At 39.6% G+C, this 23,024-nt stretch overlaps 1 protein-coding gene across 1 annotated transcript; it reads left to right on the plus strand.

The window, feature by feature from the left end:
- Nucleotides 1–5,316: 5,316 nt before the first annotated feature.
- Nucleotides 5,317–22,284, plus strand: gipc3 (GIPC PDZ domain containing family, member 3). Its single transcript, XM_037770618.1, has 6 exons — nucleotides 5,317–5,610; nucleotides 11,309–11,494; nucleotides 11,601–11,781; nucleotides 17,038–17,147; nucleotides 19,729–19,810; nucleotides 21,723–22,284. Exons 1-6 carry the CDS (start codon nucleotides 5,317–5,319, stop codon nucleotides 21,872–21,874), a joined length of 1,005 nt encoding a protein of 334 aa, XP_037626546.1. The 3' UTR covers nucleotides 21,875–22,284.
- Nucleotides 22,285–23,024: the final 740 nt, after the last annotated feature.

Raw genomic sequence — 23,024 nt, forward strand, 5'->3', positions numbered from 1 at the left:
CTGTTTACACAGCCTACTGCTTTGCATCCTCAAACATATAAAGCTGCATTTTATTGTATGAGGGTAAATATATAATGCTGTACCGTAAATCCTAATAACAGTAATAGAAAATAGCACACATATTCATCTTAGTATGGAATACTACTATTGTCATAATGGCTATTGGTATATTTGCCTACCCTACCTATTTTACAAGTGCAATTACCTCTGTTTACATCTATTTTTATATTTTATACCTATAATGTAACACTTCTGTTTATATTTATTCATAACATCTACTTTACCTGTTTTTATTTGCTTTATAACTGTGCGTGTTTTACCTGTTATATATTTAATCTGCCTCGTTTAGTCTTGACAAGTATTAGTTTTGAAGCACTGACCAGAAGTGGTAACTGTGAATCTCGTTGTATTTAATACGATGACAATAAAGCTTTTCTATTATTATTATTAAGGCTTTTAAACCATAACAAATAGTGACATTGTTCAAAATTTAAATTACTCTTATCTTATGAATCATATTGAGTGAGGAAACCAGTGAGCATGTGTCCTTGTTCTTCAGAAGGGAAGTGGAGGCCAGTGACTCAGACGGCAAGTTAATTGCTCGGTTGGTGGCTTTTATTCTAATGCCACAGCATGAAACACTTAATTTCAGCCCAGCATTGTGCAGGCAGCTAATGAAGGGCCAAGTCCTCCCCCCACCCTTACTGGAGAAAAAGGCAACAACTGCAGCAACAAATGGCAAAGTCACACACCTACTCTACAATCAGCAGACCAAGGCCATAAGGCCAAAGCTAAATCAGTCATAAGTCACATTGTAGTCACAATGGATGACCGTGTGTTACTTGTGACTTATGGAATATCCTCCAGAAAGGTGGTGTTTTGAGACAAGCTTTTTATGGTATAAGATTGGAGCTGTGCTTTTTTGTTACAGCAATGATTTGAAAGTGTCCTTGAGACAGTTATGTGAGGGTTTTCTGTAGCTGACCCTGAACATTGACCTCCATGTGTGGAGGGCTGCCCTATAAAGAAATAAATAGAATACATAAGACCATGGCATTGCTGATAGAGAAGGATGTCTTGTTTTGTTAATTCTTAAGGCTGAAATTCAGTTGAAGATTTACATGTTTTTATATTGGCTGACAAACCTTAGCTATCAAGTTCCTCCAATGTTTGTACTGAATATTCATGTTTTTAACAGTGATATTGACATTCTTAGTGAGAGTGACTATATTAGTCGATTTCAATAATTGTCCCAGAATTTGTCTTGATGTCATTGATACGTCACATTATGACAAACCAGTGGGTTACCACTGAAACACAGTTACAACAACACAATTTTCTCAAGAGTATTTCTCTCTATTGATGGGAGCTTGATCACATATAAAAAAGAAAATGATCAGGTGGCAGTTTAGAGAAATGCACATAAATCTTAGCATTGAAAGCCCTTTTTTTCTGACCAGGCAGCTCATGCGCCGTCATGCCACCAGGAAGAGAACAGGCAGTGTATGATTTGCTACACGACACAGCAAACACACCACCCACCAACCCACTCATGCAATCTGGCGTACACCAGCCAGCCCATGGTGTTCCCTTCCGTCTACTCTGCCAGGAAACAAAGCAGATAGAGGAGGAGGAAATCACGCTTCATAAGGAAGTATGTGATGCAATGAGGGGGTGTAGATCCAGCGTAGGCAATAACAGGCTTTTCTGTGTTGATTCATCAGTGAGAAAGCTGTCTAGATAATAGTGTGAAGTGGGAAACTACGCAAGGCTCACAAAAGCCCCAGCATCACAGCGTGTCAATTGGTTTGAGGTCATTTGGGAATATAAACCGTGCACAATATCAATACCTTGAGGCTCTGTTTTGTAGAGAAGCACTGTGTGTCGGTGAGATGTGAAATTGACATGAAATTCACATTCAGCACGATAGGCTGCTGAATTGAAACTGGATTTCCAAGTGTCAAAACCCCCCAAAACCAAACAAAATCCCTAATTGCTAGGCGACTTATACTTATGAAGTGGAAGCAGGAGGCCTCTCCCATCCATATTATTATTATTTTACCCATACTGTGATTTATGACATAATTCTGCTCTTTCTTTTACTTTTTGTTTATTATTTTTATTTATTTATGTTTTAAATTAATACTTTATTTGTTTTGAAAAAATCTCTTTGTTTTTTTGGGGTGTGTGCAAAGTTATGTTGTTGATGAAAAAGGAAAATAAAATAAAAAGAAAACTAAACAAAACAAAAAACTAATAAGAAAATGGAATAAAATAAATGTTCATCACTGCTGCAAATGCTTTTAGTCCTATAAGACCACACATTTTGTTAATATTAACAGTCTGAGTCACAAAGCCTGAATTGTTCACTCTTGATGTAGTCAATATTTGTAAATGACACACCATCTGTTTAGAGCCAATGAGCTGAGAGTCACATAAGACAGGGCGTGTTGAAAATAGGCTTTTGCAAACAGTAGAATTATCGTTGCAACTTTCATTTAACTCTTACTTTCTTTTCTCTGTAATACATAACCACTGCACAGTCAGGAAGCTTTGGCAGGCTGTTTGCATGTACAGTTGTTGAGCTGTTAACATAAAATTTCAGTTTTAAGTGCATTAATCCTTACAGATCAGACTTTGTCTTTCAGTCATCAGGCTTATCACTGGCTGCAAATAACTTAAGAGGTTTGGGTACACCTTTTAAAAAGTATTGGGGTAAGAGTGAAAACAAATTTCAAATATAAAAAAAAGAAAAAAAGGAAGAATAAGGCTTTCAGAGAGTCAGCAAATCTGATGATAGCTGAGTTTCAACAAAAATATTTGTACATGTGCTGCCAGTTACACATCTGGGAACCAGAGTCAGCCTGTTATCTCCGATGTTGCCTAGTAGTCAGGCATCTGTTTGCTTTAGAAAGTATGGATAGAGGTTGTCATGCATGTCTGTGCAAGAAGAGAGATGTCCTTTGCTTAGAGGACTTCATATTATCAGTTTTGTCGGTGAGATCCTTATTATCAGCTGCTGGTGTAACCATTCTGACCTTGGGAGGCTGGCAACACCTTGGCCTGGAAAAACGAGGCTATGACGCACAGACAGCTGCACCGTGCACGCTATAGCACAGGTGTGTAGGAATGCTTATGAGGCAGGAAAAAACAGTACATCACAGGCTGTACTCCTACTGTACGATGATGGAATGCACATTTTGCTTTAATATTCTACTTAAACATACATACCAAAAATTTCAGCACTTGCTCCTCCCTTTGTAGGCATTTCAGTTGAGATTTTTATTGACAGTTCCCTTACATGATAAATCATGTAACAATGGCTATTTATTATCTATTTCTTTTCTTTTTATCTATTTTATTGATATTTATTTTATTTTATTAACTTATCTGCTTTTCTTTACCGACCTCTGTTTGTCATTTTACTGATCTGTGATTGACATTACATTTTGGATGTTTGTCTGGATGTTGTCTGTGTGTGTTTGTGGGGTAAGTTGTGAATTGAATTGCCCTTCTTGGGATCAATAAAGTTGTCTGAATCTGAATCTGAATCTGAATTACCACCACTGAGGTGCCCTTGAGCAAGGCCCTTAAGCCCAACCGCTCCAGTGGAGCTGCTCAGTGGCCAGAAGATCAGATTGTGGTTGTGGGCAGCTTCCAGGAGTGAGTGTGTAGAGAAAAAGAGAGCATTGCTCTCAGTGAATCTCCCCTGAATAAATAAAAGTTAAATAAAAAAGGTTAATAGGTAACAAAGGTTTTCTATTTTCAAACAAAGCCCAATATATGTCAGTATAAAGCGTTGTAAATCAGCAGATGCAAATGTATTAAAAACAGTAAAGCATTATGTTATGGTAGCATACATTGGCAATGTTGCCATTCAAATAGGAACTTCAGGCATTTAAATCAGTCAACTCAGCATCTCAGACCTGTTATGGTACATATAATTCATCCTGAAAGAACCTTTGTCTGAAGTGAATCTCTGGTGACAGATTCCCAGCTGACATTTTAAAATGTGATTTTGGTGGAATTTCCAGATCTGATAGAGGGATAGATATCTTTTTGTGTCCTGTTGTGACGGTGTTCTTGGTTTGCTCATGAGTAACACATCACATGTCACACAGTGGCCAACAGACCATCATGGCAGAACAAAATGGGATCATGGCTTTTCAGTGTTTATTACAAGACATCTTTCTGTCATTGTCCACTCAAGCTTCGGGTCAGCTGATGAGTGGAAAATCCCTCACCAAGCTATTTAAGTCTTTTATCTCTTTCAATCCATCTGTCTCAGATTTGAGATATGGAGTGAATGTGTGTCATACATTATACAGTACCACAGCATTATTTCCATTATTTGTCACGAGTATATTAGGCATTTTGTTCTGAGTCAAGATACTCAATCATTTTCCAAAAGACATGTTAACTTTTCTTGATTATTCAGGCACAATTGTAAAAAAAAAATATTTAAGAGACTTATGTTCTCGGTTTATGACTTTTTAAAATTGTATCTTTTACACACATATACTATATATCATCAGTTCTGGGAGTTCACGAATAAGATATTTTGTGTTATTTATTATTATTTTAAGGGCTTTCCTGTCATGTGTACACACATTTTTGTATATTAAGTTTGGAAAATAATATTTCAAAACCTTGCCAGTATAAGAAGCACCAAATACGTTAATGAAACATCTGTTTAGTGGCTGTAACTGTCATCTTTTGTATCTGTTAGGTCAAAAAGGTCAGTGCCTCACCAAGGATTCACCCCAGCAACAGTCAATTTCATTCAATGAAGCCAGCGAAGGGGGGAGCACCTTACTCCCTATACCCAATGATATCATCTTACCTGTAACACTGGGACATTGTCTGTGGCCCACTTTGGAAATCATTTTGCAGAAATGCTGGGTATTGTCACACTTCAGAAGTATGTCCACATATTCAGCGTCATGTATGTCTCGCACCCAGACTGATATGGGGGATTAGAGTCTTAACTGTTTCATGTGTATGAAGAAACCTTTACCTGGTGTGTTTTGTTTGTGTTCTCTGTGCGTGAGCTGCCAGTAGCTCAGGTGTAACACATACAGTCCTCGACTCAAAGGGTGTTGGGTTTCTACCCAGCAGGGTCTGGCTGGCCTCTTCCAGCTACTGTTACCAGGCTACTCTCATCACTAATTCATCTCTTCACCCAAAAGCTCTGGGTGGCTATTTGGTTGGGTGGTTGGTCGGCTAAGCGGGGGGAAGGACAGAGTTTCTCTCTTTGCCAGAGAGCAGTGCACCACCGGGGCTCCCAGAGGAGGACCATACCTGAGCCGGGGCCCGATGCAGAACGGGGAGGCTATGAGCCCACAGGACTCCAAGGCAGCAGGGGCCGAGGCCATGGAGGACCAAAAGGCCCAGAACCAGAGCCAGAATCAGGGGTGTGTGGAGCCCACAGCGCCTCCGCTTCCCCCTCCTTCACCGCCACCGCCAGGGCCACATGAATACCCGAGACCTAGGCTCATCTTCCACACCCAGCTGGCTCATGGGAGTCCCACAGGCCGCATTCACGGATTCACCAACGTGAAGGAGCTGTACGCCAAGATCGCTGAAGTATTCAACATCTCCCCCTCGGAGGTATGAAAGAAAACATGATAAGGCTAATTGTGGTTTACAGTTTTGTGAGAAATGATGAAGATAAAAAAAAATGGTGTTATTCCTTTCTTGCATTTCTGGTCTGGCAGGCCAGCTGCAAATAGGTATTAGGTTTCCATTCTAGGCTATTTTCCATGATGCACTATTGAAGATCATTTGACCTCACTACTGTCTGCCAGACTTTGTACTTGTCTGCGCCTTGACCAGGATCAATAATGGAAACGAATAACCAGATAATGCTCTGTAGTCAGTAAACACACAAACAACATAACAAGATACAGTAAGGGAAGTAGAGCAAAACAAAACCAGGTGATGAAAAGTTTACTTTGAAAGTTATTCAAACAATAAAGTAGGGTAAAAGAACAGATAATAGATGCTCAGTGATTGATCCAAATATTGATCCAAATATCCTCAAAATGTCAACCTATTTTCTTTTACAAATTACAGACTATTGCTGTTCCTATTTTGCCTAATTCATTGGGAATAATCTGATAGATGAATATCAGCGTTGTGTCCAGCAGTGCTCATACAGAAAGTGGTCAAATACTCAAGTAAAAACAGCCTTTCAAAGGGGCACGCCAATGCTTTAGTGTAGAAGCAGCAGAGGCAGAACTCCAAAAAACGCTGGATCCTACATTTCCCATGATGCAAACTTTTCATTTGACCCTTCTTGCCTTGTGAATGCCCATATCTTTCAAATTCAGTTTGAAACACAGGGTTTCTTTTGTAATGTTGTGGCATCCAAATCCAATCCAGGATAATCCCCTTGATGAAATGGGAGTCCTTGACAAAACTCCTCAAGACTCACATAAGACATTAGAAAACTGCTGTTTTCATAGTCTGACTAGCACTCTACCATACTGGTTTACCAGCCTTTGTGGGTAAGAGTTCTCATTTAAAATATTCAAAGCTGTAACATTACCCTAAATATCTAAATACTGTATTGAGTGTAGCTGTAACAAGTGAATGAACTGTTTTAGAGCACTGGTTCCCAATCTGGGGATCCCAACCCCCACTAGGGGTCGCCAAAGCTTCACAGGGAGTTGCGAGGCCTTCTTGATTTTAAGGGGTGTAAGACTTTTTTTTAAAATATACAGTTGGCCAATATCTTAGCATTTCATTCAGTTCTGTGAAGAAAACTAAATGAAATTGTTATTTTTATGTTTGGATTATTATTAGAAGTGTATTAAAAGTTCTGAAAAATAACAGGAAAACTCATCTCTGATGCAGTATTCACAGGAAATAATCTGCTCAAAATTCATCCGAATCACTTGTTTTACACAAAATTCCTGCAGTTATTGTGTCCCCTATTTGGATTAATTGTACATCAGTTGTTCTGTACTGGTATTGTTATGCATTGAATATAATATGAAACATCCCTAAAATATGTCAGTCAGGCGTCGTCAGTTTACTCAATGATAGAAAATTGGTGCCTTAAGGAAAAAGGTGTGCAACCACTGTTTTAGAGATTAAATTAATTAAGATTAAATAGTAAATTTCAGGTAAATCATATTTCTAAAATGGTTATACAACATTGTGGTACTAATACATAATGCTGTAGGGGCTCAATGGTGTGGTTTGCAGTCAGGTTACAGCTGCTCACAAGACCAGAATCCTTGAGAAGAAGATAGTCACTAAACCTTTAGTAGGTCACGGCTGGCCAAAAACTGCAGCCTGATACTGCTCTCAATGCTCAACACAACCAAAGGCAACAGGCGTCTGTCACAGAAAGACTTATCAATGGCTACACTTACATTTTTGTATTCCATACAGGCATTTAGATGACATTTATTCAGACCAGCTGGGAGTAGATGCAACAGCAGAGAGATCAAAGAGTGTGTAGGAGGAAATTGATGGTTGAGGAAAGACTGTAGCAGCTGGGCTTTAGGTGTAGGCAACCCATTTTCTGTCTTGTGCATTTTTGTCTGTAGAAATTGGTTTACTGAACTAAACTGTGGTTGTTTGTGCAGTTAAATATTATACTACAAGGACAAACTGTCAAGAGTTTAACCTTTTGAAAATGTTAAGAGGCTATGTACAGTATGCTGTTGTTTTGTTCAAGGTTTTCCTGTATATTGTGGCAACAGAGCAATACATATTCAACATTAGCCTTATCTAATACTTATCAGTAGCGTTATGAAGGCCACCATGAAGGCTTTTCCTATCAATGTATCATTAGCACATGACTGGAGATGAAGGGATAGTCCGATGCACATTTCATATGGAGCTAACCTTGATGATCTTATCCAATGTCTTATCAAGCAGCTACCAGCTGTGTTTAAGTCTTATGTGTTGACCACCTGTTACATAAGTTTCAATTCCTAAATGCTACTTAAACTGTCAACTTATGTTCATTAACCCAGGATATCACACCACATTAAATACGTACACTTACACACCCCAATGATCACTTTTACTCATCTTTTGATATTACATTTTCACTGTAAACAATCTTACCCAGAATGACTTAAAGGTACAGTGTGTAAGATCTGGTGGCATCTAATGATGAGGTTGCAGATTGCAACCAACTGAGCACCCCTCCGCTCCACCTCCCTTTCCAAGACTGCGGTAATGTGAGCCGCCGAGTGCAAAACATTGGTAACACCGTTGGCCTCGCTCAGATGCCATCCGTACCATAATAACACTACTTTAGGAGCAGCGGAAGTCAGACGATGGCTGGAAGTACCACAATTTTGCACTCTGCTGCTCACGTTGCCGCAGTCGGAGAACTACGGTGGCCTTCAGGTAACGTAAAAACACGAAAGGCTCTTGCTAGAGCCATTGTTTGGTTTGTTCGTTCTAGGCTACTGTAGAAACATGGCGGAGCAACATGTTGCCTCCATGAAGAGGATACACTCCCTATGTAGATATGAAAGACTCATTCTAAGCTAACGCAAACACATTTCTTAGTTTAAGGTTAAAACATAGTTATGAATTTTATATTCCATTTCTGCTAATAGATTCTCCGAAATGTTACATACTGTTCCTTTAAGATGAGTGGACAGAGGAATAATAAAAAATGTGTATCGCCAAGAAGTGAAAGTCAATTGTTCGTTCCACTGCAACATCATCGCCCAGCAGCAACGTTCCTTTCCGCCGTTTTAGACTCAAAGCGATACCGGACGCCAGTAAAACGTTCGCCTAAAAAGTGCCGTATAAAAGTAAAACAAAATGATTTCTATTTTATTGTCATACCATACCAAAATAACCTGAAAAAGAAAATATCATAAATATAATCAGCGTTTTCTGTCTGTGTTAAAAAGGCGGCTGTGGCTGTCAAAAAAACACCAGAGTTTTGTCTCTTTGCTTTCTATACTCTTTGGTAGTAATTTGATATTGTTAGATCTAGATGTTTCCTCACAGCAAAGGGATCCTGTCCATCTGCCAGTTTCAGACGCTCTTGTCCATATTTAATTAGATACTCTAAATTCCTGTGAATGCGTTTTGCCTTCTTAACATATGTAAGCCATCTGGTAGCTTGGAGGCCTGTCCAGGGTAAACTCTGCAACGTGCATGGGATAATCTCCAGCGGTCCTGAAAGAATAAGCAGTTTAGATAACAGTCGGATAGATTACTATTAATAGTAAACAATGCAAGGGTTGGTGCCTTACATTGTAACAATAATAAACAGTAAAAAATAATAAATACATCTCAAGACTTTTAAGTTTTTGTCACTTTTTAAAAAACAGTTTATATCTGATGCAGAACATTAGAATGATTAATAAACACACACATTTTCTGGTCTTACATGCGTTGTTGTTAAATCAAGACATCAATAAGTCTTTAACCAATAATGAATGGTTTTGTCAAACACTATTTAAATTAAAGCCGCAAGCGGCATTACGCGGGTTGTAGCTTTCGCCCGCTCAAAGCGCCCCCCTAGTGGTCGATTTGAATGAAACTTTCAGCAGATGTTCCAGCTACTCTTGTGATCATTTACTGCAAGTTTGGAGATGATGGGCCAAAGGCTTGTGAAGTTAGGTCTATTGATGTGCTGAGCCCGCCCCTTAAAAATGTATTGGTCAATATCTTCACAACACAATAACATATCAACAAGCTTAATGCAACGTTTGATGAGCCTGGTCCAATAATGATTCGCAGAAAATATGCCAGCAATCAGACCTACAGTTTAGGAGGAGATGTCAAAAATGTTTTCATAAAATCCAATATGGCGGAAAATTTTGCCAGGCGGACTTTAGTGGTCCCAGAGGCTTTATTATAGATCACACAGAGCTGCACATGTGTGTCAAGTTTCAAGTCTGTCGGACTTACGGTGTGCGGGGCGTGGCCTTTCCAAAATCGCATGTTTGGGCGTTAATTACAGCGCCACCATGTGGTCGATTGGGGTCATAGTTCTTGAGAAGCACATGCACATCATTTCCAGTTATTGTGCCAAGTTTCATTTTTCTAGCTCATTCCAGCTCACGGCAAATTGAGCCGCGGCATAAGACAACAAAGAATAATAAACCAGCACAAACTCAATAGGGTTATAGCCCTTTCAGGGCTACAACCCTAATAATAGTTTATTTAGCGGCTGTATATCTACACGACCTTGAACTGCAGTCAGACTTTCTATGGGAAATATCAGGTAATTAGTTGGTGATAGTGAGTACAGCAGTTCCCTTGACCTCCAGCAGCAGCATAAAGTTACCGTACAGCTGGATGCCAGAGAAGACCTTGGACTGCAGTCAGACTGCTCCACTTGCCTAGAGATCCACTATATGAGCCATATCTAACAGGAACTGCTCCAAGTGAGATAACAGTTCACTCGGGTTATCTGGAATTTCCGTTATGGATTATAAAGTCAAACTTGAACTTTAACCTTCAGAATACCAAACAAAAAACAGACATTGCAACAGGGAATTTGCAAAAACAAAAGTTTTTTAAAAAACAAAGACAATTATAGCTCTAAACTATTAAATAAAATATAAAAAGGGTAGAGATATTATCAGAGTCACACGTTCAATCCGGCAATATCAATCTTTAAGACACATTTGCTCCAATATATGGCTTATATAAGGTGGTGCAATCCTGATATTTAATCACATTTGATGACCTTTAGATGTTTTGGAATAAAGGTCTTCATCTTAAGTGTACATTACTATCATCTAGTTATCATTTTCAATCAATAATTCAACCTTTGAAACCCAGATTTAAGCACTTAACCCCTAAAACAAACAGAAACATGTTCAATCAAATAGTCTGCATGCTGTGACTGACTTAAACATTAATCTTGAAATACACAAAGGCTCTTGATGAGTTGTCACATTCATGACTCATAACAAAATGGCCACAATAGCAAAATCAAAGTGTTGACTCTACTGCCCTCTGCTGCTTGATCTCTATAGCACAGCTCCATTCTGATGGGCTCCATTTGCTTTAGTAATACTGTAAAAGCAAAATCAAATTGAAGATCTTGGGCAATGTCGCAGACATTATTGGAAAAAGTATAAAAGTATATATTTTTTTCTAACTGAATAATGTGCTATCAAAGATTTAGAGATCACTTTGAAGTGGTACATGTAAATAGAACATTTGGTGGAGGCTTAATCTTGTTTACTAGAGTGTGGACATAACATTGTAAACAGTCTGATACGTGTTTCACTTTTGCATAGGTGTTCAAGATATTGGATGTTAACAGAAACAATAGAAACAGAAATGGCTCATTTCCCTCCCTTAGATCCTGTTCTGCACCCTCAACTCTCATAAAGTGGACATGCAGAAGCTACTGGGAGGGCAGATCGGACTGGAAGACTTCATCTTCGCTCACGTCAGAGGGGAGACCAAGGAGGTGGAGGTGACAAAGACGGAAGACGCATTGGGCCTCACTATCACAGACAACGGAGCTGGATATGCTTTCATCAAGGTGAACAAGTTTGCAGAGCTAAACAGGCCGAGCCCTGTCGGTCATCTCAGTTTCCAAAATGTGAATCTCAGCACATATGTGAAATATTTCAACTTGTTTCTTTCAGAGGATAAAGGAAGGCAGCACCATAGACCAACTGAAGACAGTATGCGTTGGTGACCACATCGAGGCCATCAACGACCAGAGCATTGTAGGCTGTCGACACTACGAGGTGGCCAAGATGCTAAAAGAGCAACCACGAGGCGTACCCTTCACTCTCCGCCTGGTGGGGCCCAAGAAGGCCTTCGGTGAGTGGAATGACTGGGCTTCACTGAACACATGAAGCAAACATAATATTATTTACTGTTGTGGTACCTTGTAGTACATTTCTGCTTTGCAGGTTACGCTGATAAACTATTTCACACATATCTGGAGTGATACACTGCTGTCCCCATGCATAGTATGCCTGTATGTATTGGTGGTGTTAGTGCATTAGTTGACACTGGGTCTGTGCACCGGTACCATTAACCCATTTGTGCCTGCAACTGACATTTTTAATTTCCTTTGGTGGAAGTGTTCTCTGGGCTTGCCTAAGCACAAATGTGACAACATTTTCAAAATCGGTCAAACCGTTTGGCCGTATCATACTATAACTACTATACTATCTGGGCACATGGGACTGCTGTTTTTACAATAGACTCCATTATATTTGAGGAAAAAACAGTATGTGCCCAAATACAATGTATGAAAATGGCAGTATCTCAGAAACTACAAGGAGCACAATCAAGTATTTGGTATCTATGAACTCATAATAAGTTGAACATCAAAGATATGTACACATATGCAGTGTTAAAAAAATAATAATATGAAAAATATTTAATAAACACAATGTTAGCGTTTTTCCTCATTTTTCAGAAAACCTGACTTAGACCATTATTAAGTATGATTTTTTTTAATGTGATCTAAACATTTCAAAGTTGTACTGTTAGATACTTTCCCACAGTATGTCCTCACCAAATTTCAAGGCTTTTAAACAATCAGAACAAATGTTGTGGCATTTTTCCTTATCATACTAAATATAGTCTCTATGGGATACTAGACTACTCAGTACTAGTCTTAGTTTGCACACATTTGCACTAAAAATATCAGTATCCATTCCCCCAAAATTGTGGACCTTGTAATCACTCGCCTTCCACGGTATACGGTATTCCACTGTAAATCCACTCTGTTGTCCATGTTTGGTCCGAGTGGTTGATGGATTTCAGCATTCTGTGGTTCTTTTCCATCTCATCAGCCAAACATGAAGAGGAGACGGGGACATTTTAGAGATTACTGGCTATCTGCCAATGAGCCTGGAAAGGTTGTTAAACTTAGCAGCTATGATTAATTGACCAGTATTATGGCAGCGATTGTTAAGCCTCAACCTGAAGGATCTCATGTAACAGTAGATGCTCTAAAGTGGCTCTGCAGGGAAAAGTATGGCTCAGCTAGTCAGATTTGATTTTGATAATCTAATCAAATAATAATTTGAACTGTTAGTAAAACACATAAACTAAATAAATCCCTATTGGTTGTCAGTAAATTCAGCTCTTGTTAAAGGGACTGTTTGTAAGAATCAGAAATGCTTGTTAACAGCGACACCTGTGGCCGTTAAGATGACGAAAGACAGCGTCGGGCTCGCGCTTGCTCGCTCTAAATAGACATGAACGAGCATCGCTCAAAACAGTGAGGCGACACACGTCAGCTAAAACCACAATATCACTCTATATTTCAGCTGCTTGGCAGTAATGTTAGCTGACCAGACGGAGGTCTCTCCATGAATCACTGCTGATCCTAGTGTTGGCTTTTCCTGCTTCAGCCTCCCGACCGCGGTCGGAGGGAGATACCGGCACCCGGTCGGAGACGATAACGTTTCTCGCTGCGGAGCCCCGTCACTTCACAAGATACGGAAAACATCTGTTGGTCTGGAGGAGCTGCAGCATTTATTTCTGCACAAACGTCCACTGTACATTCACTAGATATTCTCAGAGCTACGAAGTCTTCTGCAGTGTGTAGTGTGCGTGCATGCACGTGAGGTGGAGCGAGCTGAGTGAAGGCAAGCAAGCAGAGGAGCAGAGGAGCAGAGTACAGCAGAGACTCCGGCCCTGGAGACCAAAGCTGCGGTCTCCCCCGTGGACTCTGACCGCGGCCAACACTGTTTTGCAAGACGGGCTTCACTAGATAGAACTTTGCGGTTTTGGTGCTTCCGTGTAGTTTGTGTTGGAGGCACGCGAGCGCGCATATGCGAGCGGGCATTGGACACCGACCCGGGTGATTTATACGTGTAAGAAATTACAAACAGTCCCTTTCACAGCCCAAGTCTGTAATATTCAAGAGAAATTGAAGTACATTGGTAATATGCAGTGCACTGGAAATCAACTCTTTAAATTCAGTTTCTGAAATAAGTTTTTCGTTCTCAATCATACACATGTAGCCAGACAAAATTAAAAAGGCGTCAGGGATTTTTCATCACATCCCAACCACAGAAGAAACCGAGGCTCTTCAAAAGGTAGATAGTGCGCAGCAATGCATTTCAATATTTTAAGTATTTCTTTCAGTTTACTATTCAACTCCAGGCATAAGATGTAAGCAAACCTTTTACAGGAATACGGACTCAATATCCTGGAAGCACCCTCCACAGACAGGAATGTCAAGTCCGTTCAATTTCTGTGGTTCAATGTCAAAAAATATTTCTCATGGATTATTTTCGTTTTAGTTTCAGTTTTAGTTTACTTGTGAGAACACTGTATGACTTACAATCGTTCCCTCGAGGTCTACCATAACCGCTACATTCATAACCGGAAAATTCAACCCACTTTTAACCCCAAAGCCAAGTCCCAAAAATAAACATCCCCACAATGCACTAGTGTGAACAATGTTTAGTCCAATGTGATGAAAACACTAACACACACAGAGAGAGAGAGAGAACGCATAGTGCCTCACTTTTTCATATTGCAGTCACACAGATGAAGTCAGTGCCAAAGAAACTGTAAATATTTGATCCACATGTACTTGTTGTATGTTCCCCGTTGCTGGAGAGCATATACATTTCAGATAATTTATCTGCCAGGAATAAAAACGGGTAAACAAATTCATTGGGTTGCAGTGACTTGGTTTCTTAAAACCTTGGCTTGGCTTTGTTCTCGGACTTTTTGCTGTATTTATTTATGTGTTTAAATCTGAAGTTACACAGAGAAAAGATTAGTTATGATCTGAGAAGTTTATTTAATCTTTTTTAAAATAAAATATTAGGTGACATCACCTAATATCAGCATATTGTTGATGACCAAAATCTGCTCTTACACAGAGCAAACATTTGTGCATTTTGAACTTGTAACCTTTTTTCAGGTGGGTCTCTTTCACACCATCAGGGCGTACTTTTCTCTTTTCCTTTCCAAGAAATATTTTACCTGTCAACAGTACATTAGGTGGCTTATTTATTTACATCTGGTTTAGAACATGGAGAGGAAAAAAAGGGAGTTTCCTTTTCAGAGAGGACATAGCCGACTGAGCTGGAGCCCAGCTGTCCACAGCCTCACTTATCACACAGGAAACTAAATCCAAGCTCAATAGGCTAATTTCCTGTTAACAATCAGTATTTAAGTACAGTATATTGTCACCATGCCTACTGATGGCAATAGCAAAATAGTTGACAAAACAATCCCAACTCAAAGTCCACTTACTCGCTCCATTGTTCTGGAGCTTTTGACTGTTTCGAGTTTGCTCATTTGTTATGGAACTGTAGATATTTAAACTCATCCATGTCGACTTAAAAGTTTTGATTTGTGAGCTGCTATGTTCAAGATGAAGAAGCTCAACAGAAACCACATATTGTAAACCATTTGGTGAACATTTTTATGCAAAGGACCTTAAAGTAAATGTGTATTATCATAACCACAACCTGGTTTTGGAAGTAACATCAGGGTGAATGGTCCTTGGGCATTCAGTAGTTTTGTTTAGGGTTTAAAAAGGAGTAGCATTTAGCAGTTTAATGTCTGGTTTAAGTGACGAGTAGAGCATAAACGCATCCCCTCATTGCGCTGTATAAACCTGCCAGTCACAATTTCCAATGGGTGTGAATTAAATATCTTAATAATTGAAACACACACGCGATGGCTGGCTGCCAAATCTGCGTACGAAGGATTAGATTTCATGTGTAAAATGATTTATTACACTAATTAGACTCCTGAATGGAACAGAGCTGGGACTTCATTATGGCCTTAAATGTCAGAAACATTAGAGAGAGATTAGGCTACTAGAGGAATTCATATTGGCAATTCAAGATTCAAGAGAACCTTATTGTCAATGTCTCCAACAATTTAAAAGCAGTTGCAACTGTACATTCAATTCCGATGAGAAATCTGTGTACAGTAAACGTTAGGTCTGATGCCACTATTCTACACTATTGACATTATTTGATTAAATAAAGATGATATTCCATGTCAGTTTTAAGCTCACATAAAGTAACTTGCAGAGAGACAAACAACAGTTGCTCCCTGGGTATCAGTCACACACACAAACGCGTGACATAGAGGATGCTGACCTCTGACATCCCTCAGGAAAGGGTTTAATTCCCTGTTGTAATCAGTGACGTACCATACTAAAAAACAGATGTACATTTTGACGCAGACCCTGGGGCATGTGTGATCAAAATAACTATTTGAGAAAGAAAGTTAAGCATTCAACATGTCATTACAAGACTATGAGCTATGCAAGTAGCTCTGTGAGGTGGTGCATGAGCTAAATGTTACCATCACCATGGTCACAGTTCTAACCAATTCTAAAGATGTTTAACAGATATAAACTTAACCATTTTCACCATTTTTAGTGTGTTAGCATGCAAACATTTGCCAATTATCTCTAACACAAAGTACAGTTGAGGCAGCTGGGAATGTGATTAATGTATTTTGGATAAGGATATGATGATGTCGTAACATTTTCCCGTAGATCTCAGCAGCTGATGTCAATGTCATGGAAAGGTCATGGAAACCAATGATTCACATTCACTATCTTACAGAAAACTTCCTTTACTGGAATATCCAAAAATAATACCGTGTAAACACGATTGGTTTCAACACAGCACTTTGTGTAGATGAGACACAACACCACAACAAACTAAACACTGGAATTTCATGTATTGTCGTGACTCGTCATTTCATCATACACCAAGAATTACTTATTAAAACAATATTTTATGTTTTAAAACTATAGCAGCAGTAGTGGGGTGCCCTCAGGTAAACTGAGGATGAATAACAGTCGATCCATTTTAAAAATGTTGAATGGTTTGTCATTGGTAAGAAAAGAAATACACATCAGAACAAGGGCATGTGAATCATGGGGATTTGGTCTCTGTTAAATGTGTCTTTCCCGGTAAAAATATACTGTGTGTATGGAGTTTTTGTTTCTGACATCTTGGGAAATGACAGAACAACAACACTAAACTGTTCTAAACTTGTTCTAAACTTTAAAAAGTCTCTCTTTGATCTGATTAATGGTTAGCATCCTGTTTGTGTGTGTGCGGTCAGACATGATTGGTATGAGGACCAGAGCGCCAAAATCTACTGAGGGCAAGATGGTCAATGGGAAGGAGACGCTGCGTCTTCGCTCCAAGGGTGCTGCTACAGTTCAAGAAGTGGTAAGTTTCACACGCTCTGCTCAACCATGACTGTTTCACTTCCTGATGTACTCAGTGATGGTATTTGTCAACAGAAGCATTTTTTATTGCGAGGGATCGCCTCGCTTCCCAGCATTGGATGCTTGATAGGCTGCAACTATACACAAGGTACTCGGCACCTTATTAGACGAAAGCATTCTCCTCGTGGGCTACTGCTCCAGATTTTCAAACCGGAAACAATATGGTGGCTCGTTTGGAAACTTTCTTCTCTTATTTCACGAAAATAGTTCACTGAATTGTGTTTCTGAAAACATTTTATGCGAGAAATAAGCCATGCAGTTGCTGAATCTGTCTTTATTTTGGATTGACAACGCTTAGTTTCTCAGGAGTTTCCAGAGGCGGCGAGTCGCGTTGGACGCCCGTGATTTGCATAAAGTAGCCTAGACGTCAACTTTATGCAAATGAGGAGCGGGCGATGAGACGGTCGCTACTAGAATGCATTCCACGGCTGCTTACATAGACAATGAATGGGAAGCGTGGAAAGGACGGAGCCTGTGTATACATACCTTTAGTGACATGTATACACATATATGCACAGACACACACACACACACAGAACTGTTTTAAAAGTCTTCTTCTCTAAATTATTTTACAGCTGAATAGATCATCTTTTTATCTTGTTTTGAACATTATCTGATGTGATGAATCATGTTGAAAGCCTAGAGTCCCATGTGGGAAAATGAAATAAACTGAAATGACCTGAACTGACCTGACCTGAACTGAACACTCCCCAGTTGACTCCGGTCACACATAAACTAACAAGCACACACACAGTCACACAATGTCTGTTATCCCCATCAAACAATGTCTCTCTCAGCTTCACTGGAAGTGACCTCTGAAGACAAAGTGATTCTTACCTCCTACACTTCAATGGCGGATGTTTCCCATTACAATGAACTCATAGACTGTAAGAAGTGGACATAGTCGCCTTGTCGTCCACCCACTGGTTTGTGGACTGCCGTTTTGAAGCCTCGAGTTCGGCATTTTGGCGGACGCCATCTTGGTGTTTGGTCGTCACCATCTTGGTTTTCTGCGACCAGAAGTGACACTAGAGAGTGGAGCTAAGTACAACCAAACGCTGAATAAGACATTTTTAGGCAAGGTTACAATTAGGCATACATTTTTTGGCATCACTGGGCAAAAAATCCATAATAACCTTTCAGCATATTGTAATCCAAGTGTTCTGAGAGATAACTAGACTTCTGCACCTCCTCATGGCTCTGTTTTCAGGCTTTAAAAAATCTAGCCCATGACGGGAGATTTTGGCCAATCACAGGTCACTTCAGAGAGAGCGTTCCTATTGGCTGTGCTCCGGCTGGTGGGCATTGCTTGGTATTTCCTTGACAGATCTCAACATGGCTGCCGGGTCACAAACTTTCTCATTTTACGGCTAAACGGTACACTACAACATTTTTTTTAAAACATTTGAGGTGAGAAATAGTAACAGAATATTGATTCATATTTGATCAGCGCTGCCTAGTTTGACCGTTTGATCAGAGTTTGTGAGTCATCGACAGCTGGCTCTCATAGACAGACAGCAGCTGGACGGCAGAGTCCAGATCTGCTCTGACTGGTTGCTTTCCTCCGGTCTGTGAAATCTTGCAGAGGCACATGAATTTTTTCAGATTACCTGTCTCATGCACTACTGTCAGGATATAGTGACCGTTTTCTAAAAATAAATTTCATATTTGCTATAATATCGTTTACTGCTGCTTTAACCTTCATGAACTGAAAACACACTGAAAAGGTTAAAGTTGTAGACAAAAACAGGGTCAACTCCCAGACCGGACAACGCCGTGGTAGCGACCTGTCAATCACAAGGTAGCCACGCTCTAAAGCATACTCTGTTTCATGGTCTTTTTTACTCTAAATGGGACCATAATTTTCTAAATGAACATCATGCTGTATTGAAGAAGACTTGAAACTAGCGATTGAGACCATAAACTCATGTTTACAATGTTTACTGAGGTAATAAATCACGTGAGAAGTAGGCTCATTTTCTCATAGACTTCTATACAACCAGACTTCTTTTTGCAACCAGAGGAGTCGCCCCCTGCTGACTGTTAGAAAGAATGCAAGTTTAAGGCACTTCCGCATGGCTTCACTTTTCAGAACCGGAGGTTCACTGACTGATGTGAATCCACAGACCATATCACATGGAGAACGTTTTGACGGTGACAAATAAAGAACACTTGACAAGCAGTGAACACCTACCAGCAATACTCGATTTCATCTCTAAACTTTGATATATTTATATAATATAAAGATAAATAGATTTGTTTTGGTTAAGCTTTGTCTTATACGATGAGAGGGTCGTACTGTAAAGGACAGAGGGTGTCATATCCTGTACAGATTGTTAAGCCAAATTTGTGATTTGTGATTTTGGGCTATACAAATAAAATTGACTTGATAAACAATAGCCTGAGATATTATTGGCTCTTGGAATGAGAATGCTCTCACAGAGTTTGTATCACCATATTTAGAGCGTGAACACCACTAAATCTCCACTAACACCTATGTGTTTTCCTGTCCGCTCTGCCAGCAGAATGAGTTTGAAGAACGGGCCACCAAGAAAGTGGACGACCTGCTGGAGAGCTACATGGGCATCAGAGATCTGGAACTGGGTAAGACCACCCACATTACACTTGGATCCCTAGAATAAACATTTGAGTCCACATTTGGATGTAATGAAGTGAGCCATTGCTAAATGGATGTCACAGATCCAGGAGTCAGTAGGGTTGGCCAGCCCACTTCAGACCTGGGTTGGATTAAAATTCCTCCACAGAATTTAAACTCAAAAATAATCTATAAAGATGAAGAGTACCTCCACGGAGCTGTAATATGTGTGTGCACGATAATTTAGTATTTTTTGGAGTACTTATTTTTTGTGGTGGAGGAAGCAATAATCTGACAAAAATATTTCAACTCAGATCGGTTTAACTAGCTTTTTCCACAGCTTTCATCTGCATCCTCACAGTCTTCCTGTGGAGGAAGTTTACTCAGTTTTCATGGAGATGGAGAGCAAAATCCACCTGCTGAGGAAGACTGCAAAAAGAGGTTGAAAGCTTTAGAAAAAGTTACAAAGTGGACCTTGAGTTAAGATTATTTTTTCCCTTTGTTGATGTCAATAATAAACTTTTAAACTCAATGGCAATCGTATAAGCAATTGGTAGCATCATTTGCAGGCTATTTGCTTTTTATTGTGTTGTCAGCTCACAAGAGAGAGACTTCTCCATGTTGAAGGTACTTGGAAGAATCAGGAATTTTAGTGGGACACAAAAAAACATAAAAAATGCTAGGGATACAAGTTTGCCCTTTCCCAGACCCCCAAGGCCAATGCCCTGCTTTCCAAATAGACGTTTGGCTGCTTAGACCCCATTTAAAACGGGTTCACTATTTCTTAATCTGCTCTTCTCCCTGTTTTATGCTTGGAATTGATCCTATAAACATATATCTGGTTGCATATTTTCATCTAAATATTGGAAAGGGTGAATGGTTATTGTCAAAATAAAGGTGAGAAAAGTACTTGATTTGATTTGATTTTTATTTTTATTTGATAGGGACGATGCAATTTAACATAGTTTCAATACAGGGCATGAAACTGATGAGCTGCACAGAGCTTCATAGCTATTACTAATTTTCAACTCTTGTCCCTAGTTGGGCTTTTACATGTACAGAATAATTAAAATATACAACTATCTAACGTAAATGTACTGAAATAAATGTATTGGAAACTGGAAAGTGCCCTTTACACGTTGTAGCATGAATGTACAGTAAGAAATGTTGGTGAATGTTTGTACTAGGGATGTTCATAATTAACCGTTTAACCATTAACCGACATTAAGAATTTTAACCGATTAATGCTACCGGTTAAAACGGTTAAAAGAAATATTTATAATTAATTAAAAAGCTGAGCGCCTATCACTTTAAGGAGAAAAGCTGGTCCACCTTAACAGCCGAAGGTCAGCTCCGGTCTCTCCGGCTCGTTTGAGCGGAGCGGAGGAGCAGTAGTTTTGTAGCATTTATTCAGCGACAAATAAACTGTACACACACTGCTACACTTACGTTCACGGCTATAACGCCACCAACAACCCCACACTCACCGCCAACACACACACGGACACTCGTTAAAGTTACGTCGTGCTGACAGACTATATGTGTGTGGCGACGGCGGCGAGCAAGAAGCCTCCGGCAATGCTAGAGCTGCTAACGTAGCACAAATACACGCACTGTTTATGGGGCAATCGCTATCTTTAATCTGGGCAGGCAGAGTGCCGTTACGCCGGGCAGACACACAGCTGAAGAGAATCCATTTTCATTCACATATCTTGAGGTCAGCGGTCAAGGAACCCCTTTGAAAATGGCCACCACAGTTTTTCCTCACCAAAATTTAGCGTAAGTTTGGAGCGTTATTTAGTCTCCTTTGCAACAAGCTAGTATGACATGGTTGGTACCAATGGATTCCTTAGGTTTTCTAGTTTCACATGATGCCAGACGGCCCCAATTAAAATCTGTCCCATCTCTTCTTTCCTGCAGCGACCACCATCGTGGAAGCGGGCAAAGACAAGAAGAACCCTGATGACTTTGCAGAGGCCCTCGACTCAGTTCTGGGAGATTTTGCTTTCCCTGATGTGTTTTTGTTTGATGTATGGGGTGCTATTGGCGACGTCAAGAATGGTATAATGTAGACATTTACCATAACAGCTAGAGAGAGACCGACAGCGAGAGAGAGCTCTGTCCTCTGGTACATCCACCCGGGAAAAGAAGAATGTGTAGAAGCTTTTGATTTTGAATCACTTTCTTTAAAACCATGACAGGGACTGCAATTAATTCAACAATTTCTCCTTTGAACAGTCAAATTACAATAATTTGCCTATAAGAAGATCATCACTCTAAATGTTTTCCTGAATTTTGACAAATCTTTACAATAAACACAAAACACAGACATTTGCAGTGCGGTCTTTAATTTACATTTGTTCTGAAATCAAAGATTGAAATTGACGGTGTAGGCAATTAGCTGATGATTTTGCTCGGGAAAAACAGTGGCAGTAAAAGCAAAGAGTACAGAAACAAAGCCACCATTTTGGACTGAAAAATGCTTATTATAGTTATAATATTTTATTGTTCAACAAAGGCCAATTCTGTAGAATATGACAATAGAATAGAAATAATTTTGTTTTACTTTTGTGCGGCACTTGTTAGGACGTTTTACTGGAATCCGGTAGTCACTTTCAGTCCAAAATGGCGGAAGTGTAGCTTTGCTGCTGGGCGCGGATGTTGCAATGGAACAAACAATTGACTTTCACTTCTTGGCAATATATGTTCTTTGGTAAAAGTAGCTGTTTCACAAGCTTATTCTCATTTTGATTAAAGATACAAGTTTACAAAATCATTTGAGGTCTCCATCCCTCCCCGTACATATTATAGACCATTATGTAAAGGATATGTTAACAATGTGTCGAGAAACACAACTACAAAGCTACAAAGCTGTGGATTATCTGCCAGCCATCTGGGAATAAAGGAAGTTAGATAAGCTACAGTAAACCATTTTCCTTTTGATGAAGACCCACTGGGCAAAACAGGAAAGGAACAAGACATTTTTGTGTCATCCCAAAGTCAAAAGTCAGATCTCTAAGTGACTGATATGAAAATATGTTTATGACATTAATTAAAATCATCTGAAAATGGAATCACATGAGAATGAACGTCGGGGGTTAAAACAATTTCTAGCTGAATGGCACTGCTCTGCAATTTACATTTTCCCACATGATCATTACTGTCAGACAGGAACCAAGCCCATACTTCCCACGATAAATAAGAAAACATGCCAGCTTGCGT

This window comes from Sebastes umbrosus, chromosome 5, assembly GCF_015220745.1.
Source record: "Sebastes umbrosus isolate fSebUmb1 chromosome 5, fSebUmb1.pri, whole genome shotgun sequence".
NCBI classification, from domain to species: Eukaryota; Metazoa; Chordata; class Actinopteri; order Perciformes; family Sebastidae; genus Sebastes; species Sebastes umbrosus.

Bases quoted from the DNA above. Each gene is read 5' to 3' on its own strand.
- gipc3 (XM_037770618.1), top strand. From the start codon at position 5,317: ATGCAGAACGGGGAGGCTATGAGCCCACAGGACTCCAAGGCAGCAGGG. The intron at 11,782-17,037 runs GTGAGTGGAATG...GTGTGCGGTCAG, and splicing joins GGGGCCCAAGAAGGCCTTCG to ACATGATTGGTATGAGGACC. The intron at 17,148-19,728 runs GTAAGTTTCACA...CCGCTCTGCCAG, and splicing joins CTGCTACAGTTCAAGAAGTG to CAGAATGAGTTTGAAGAACG.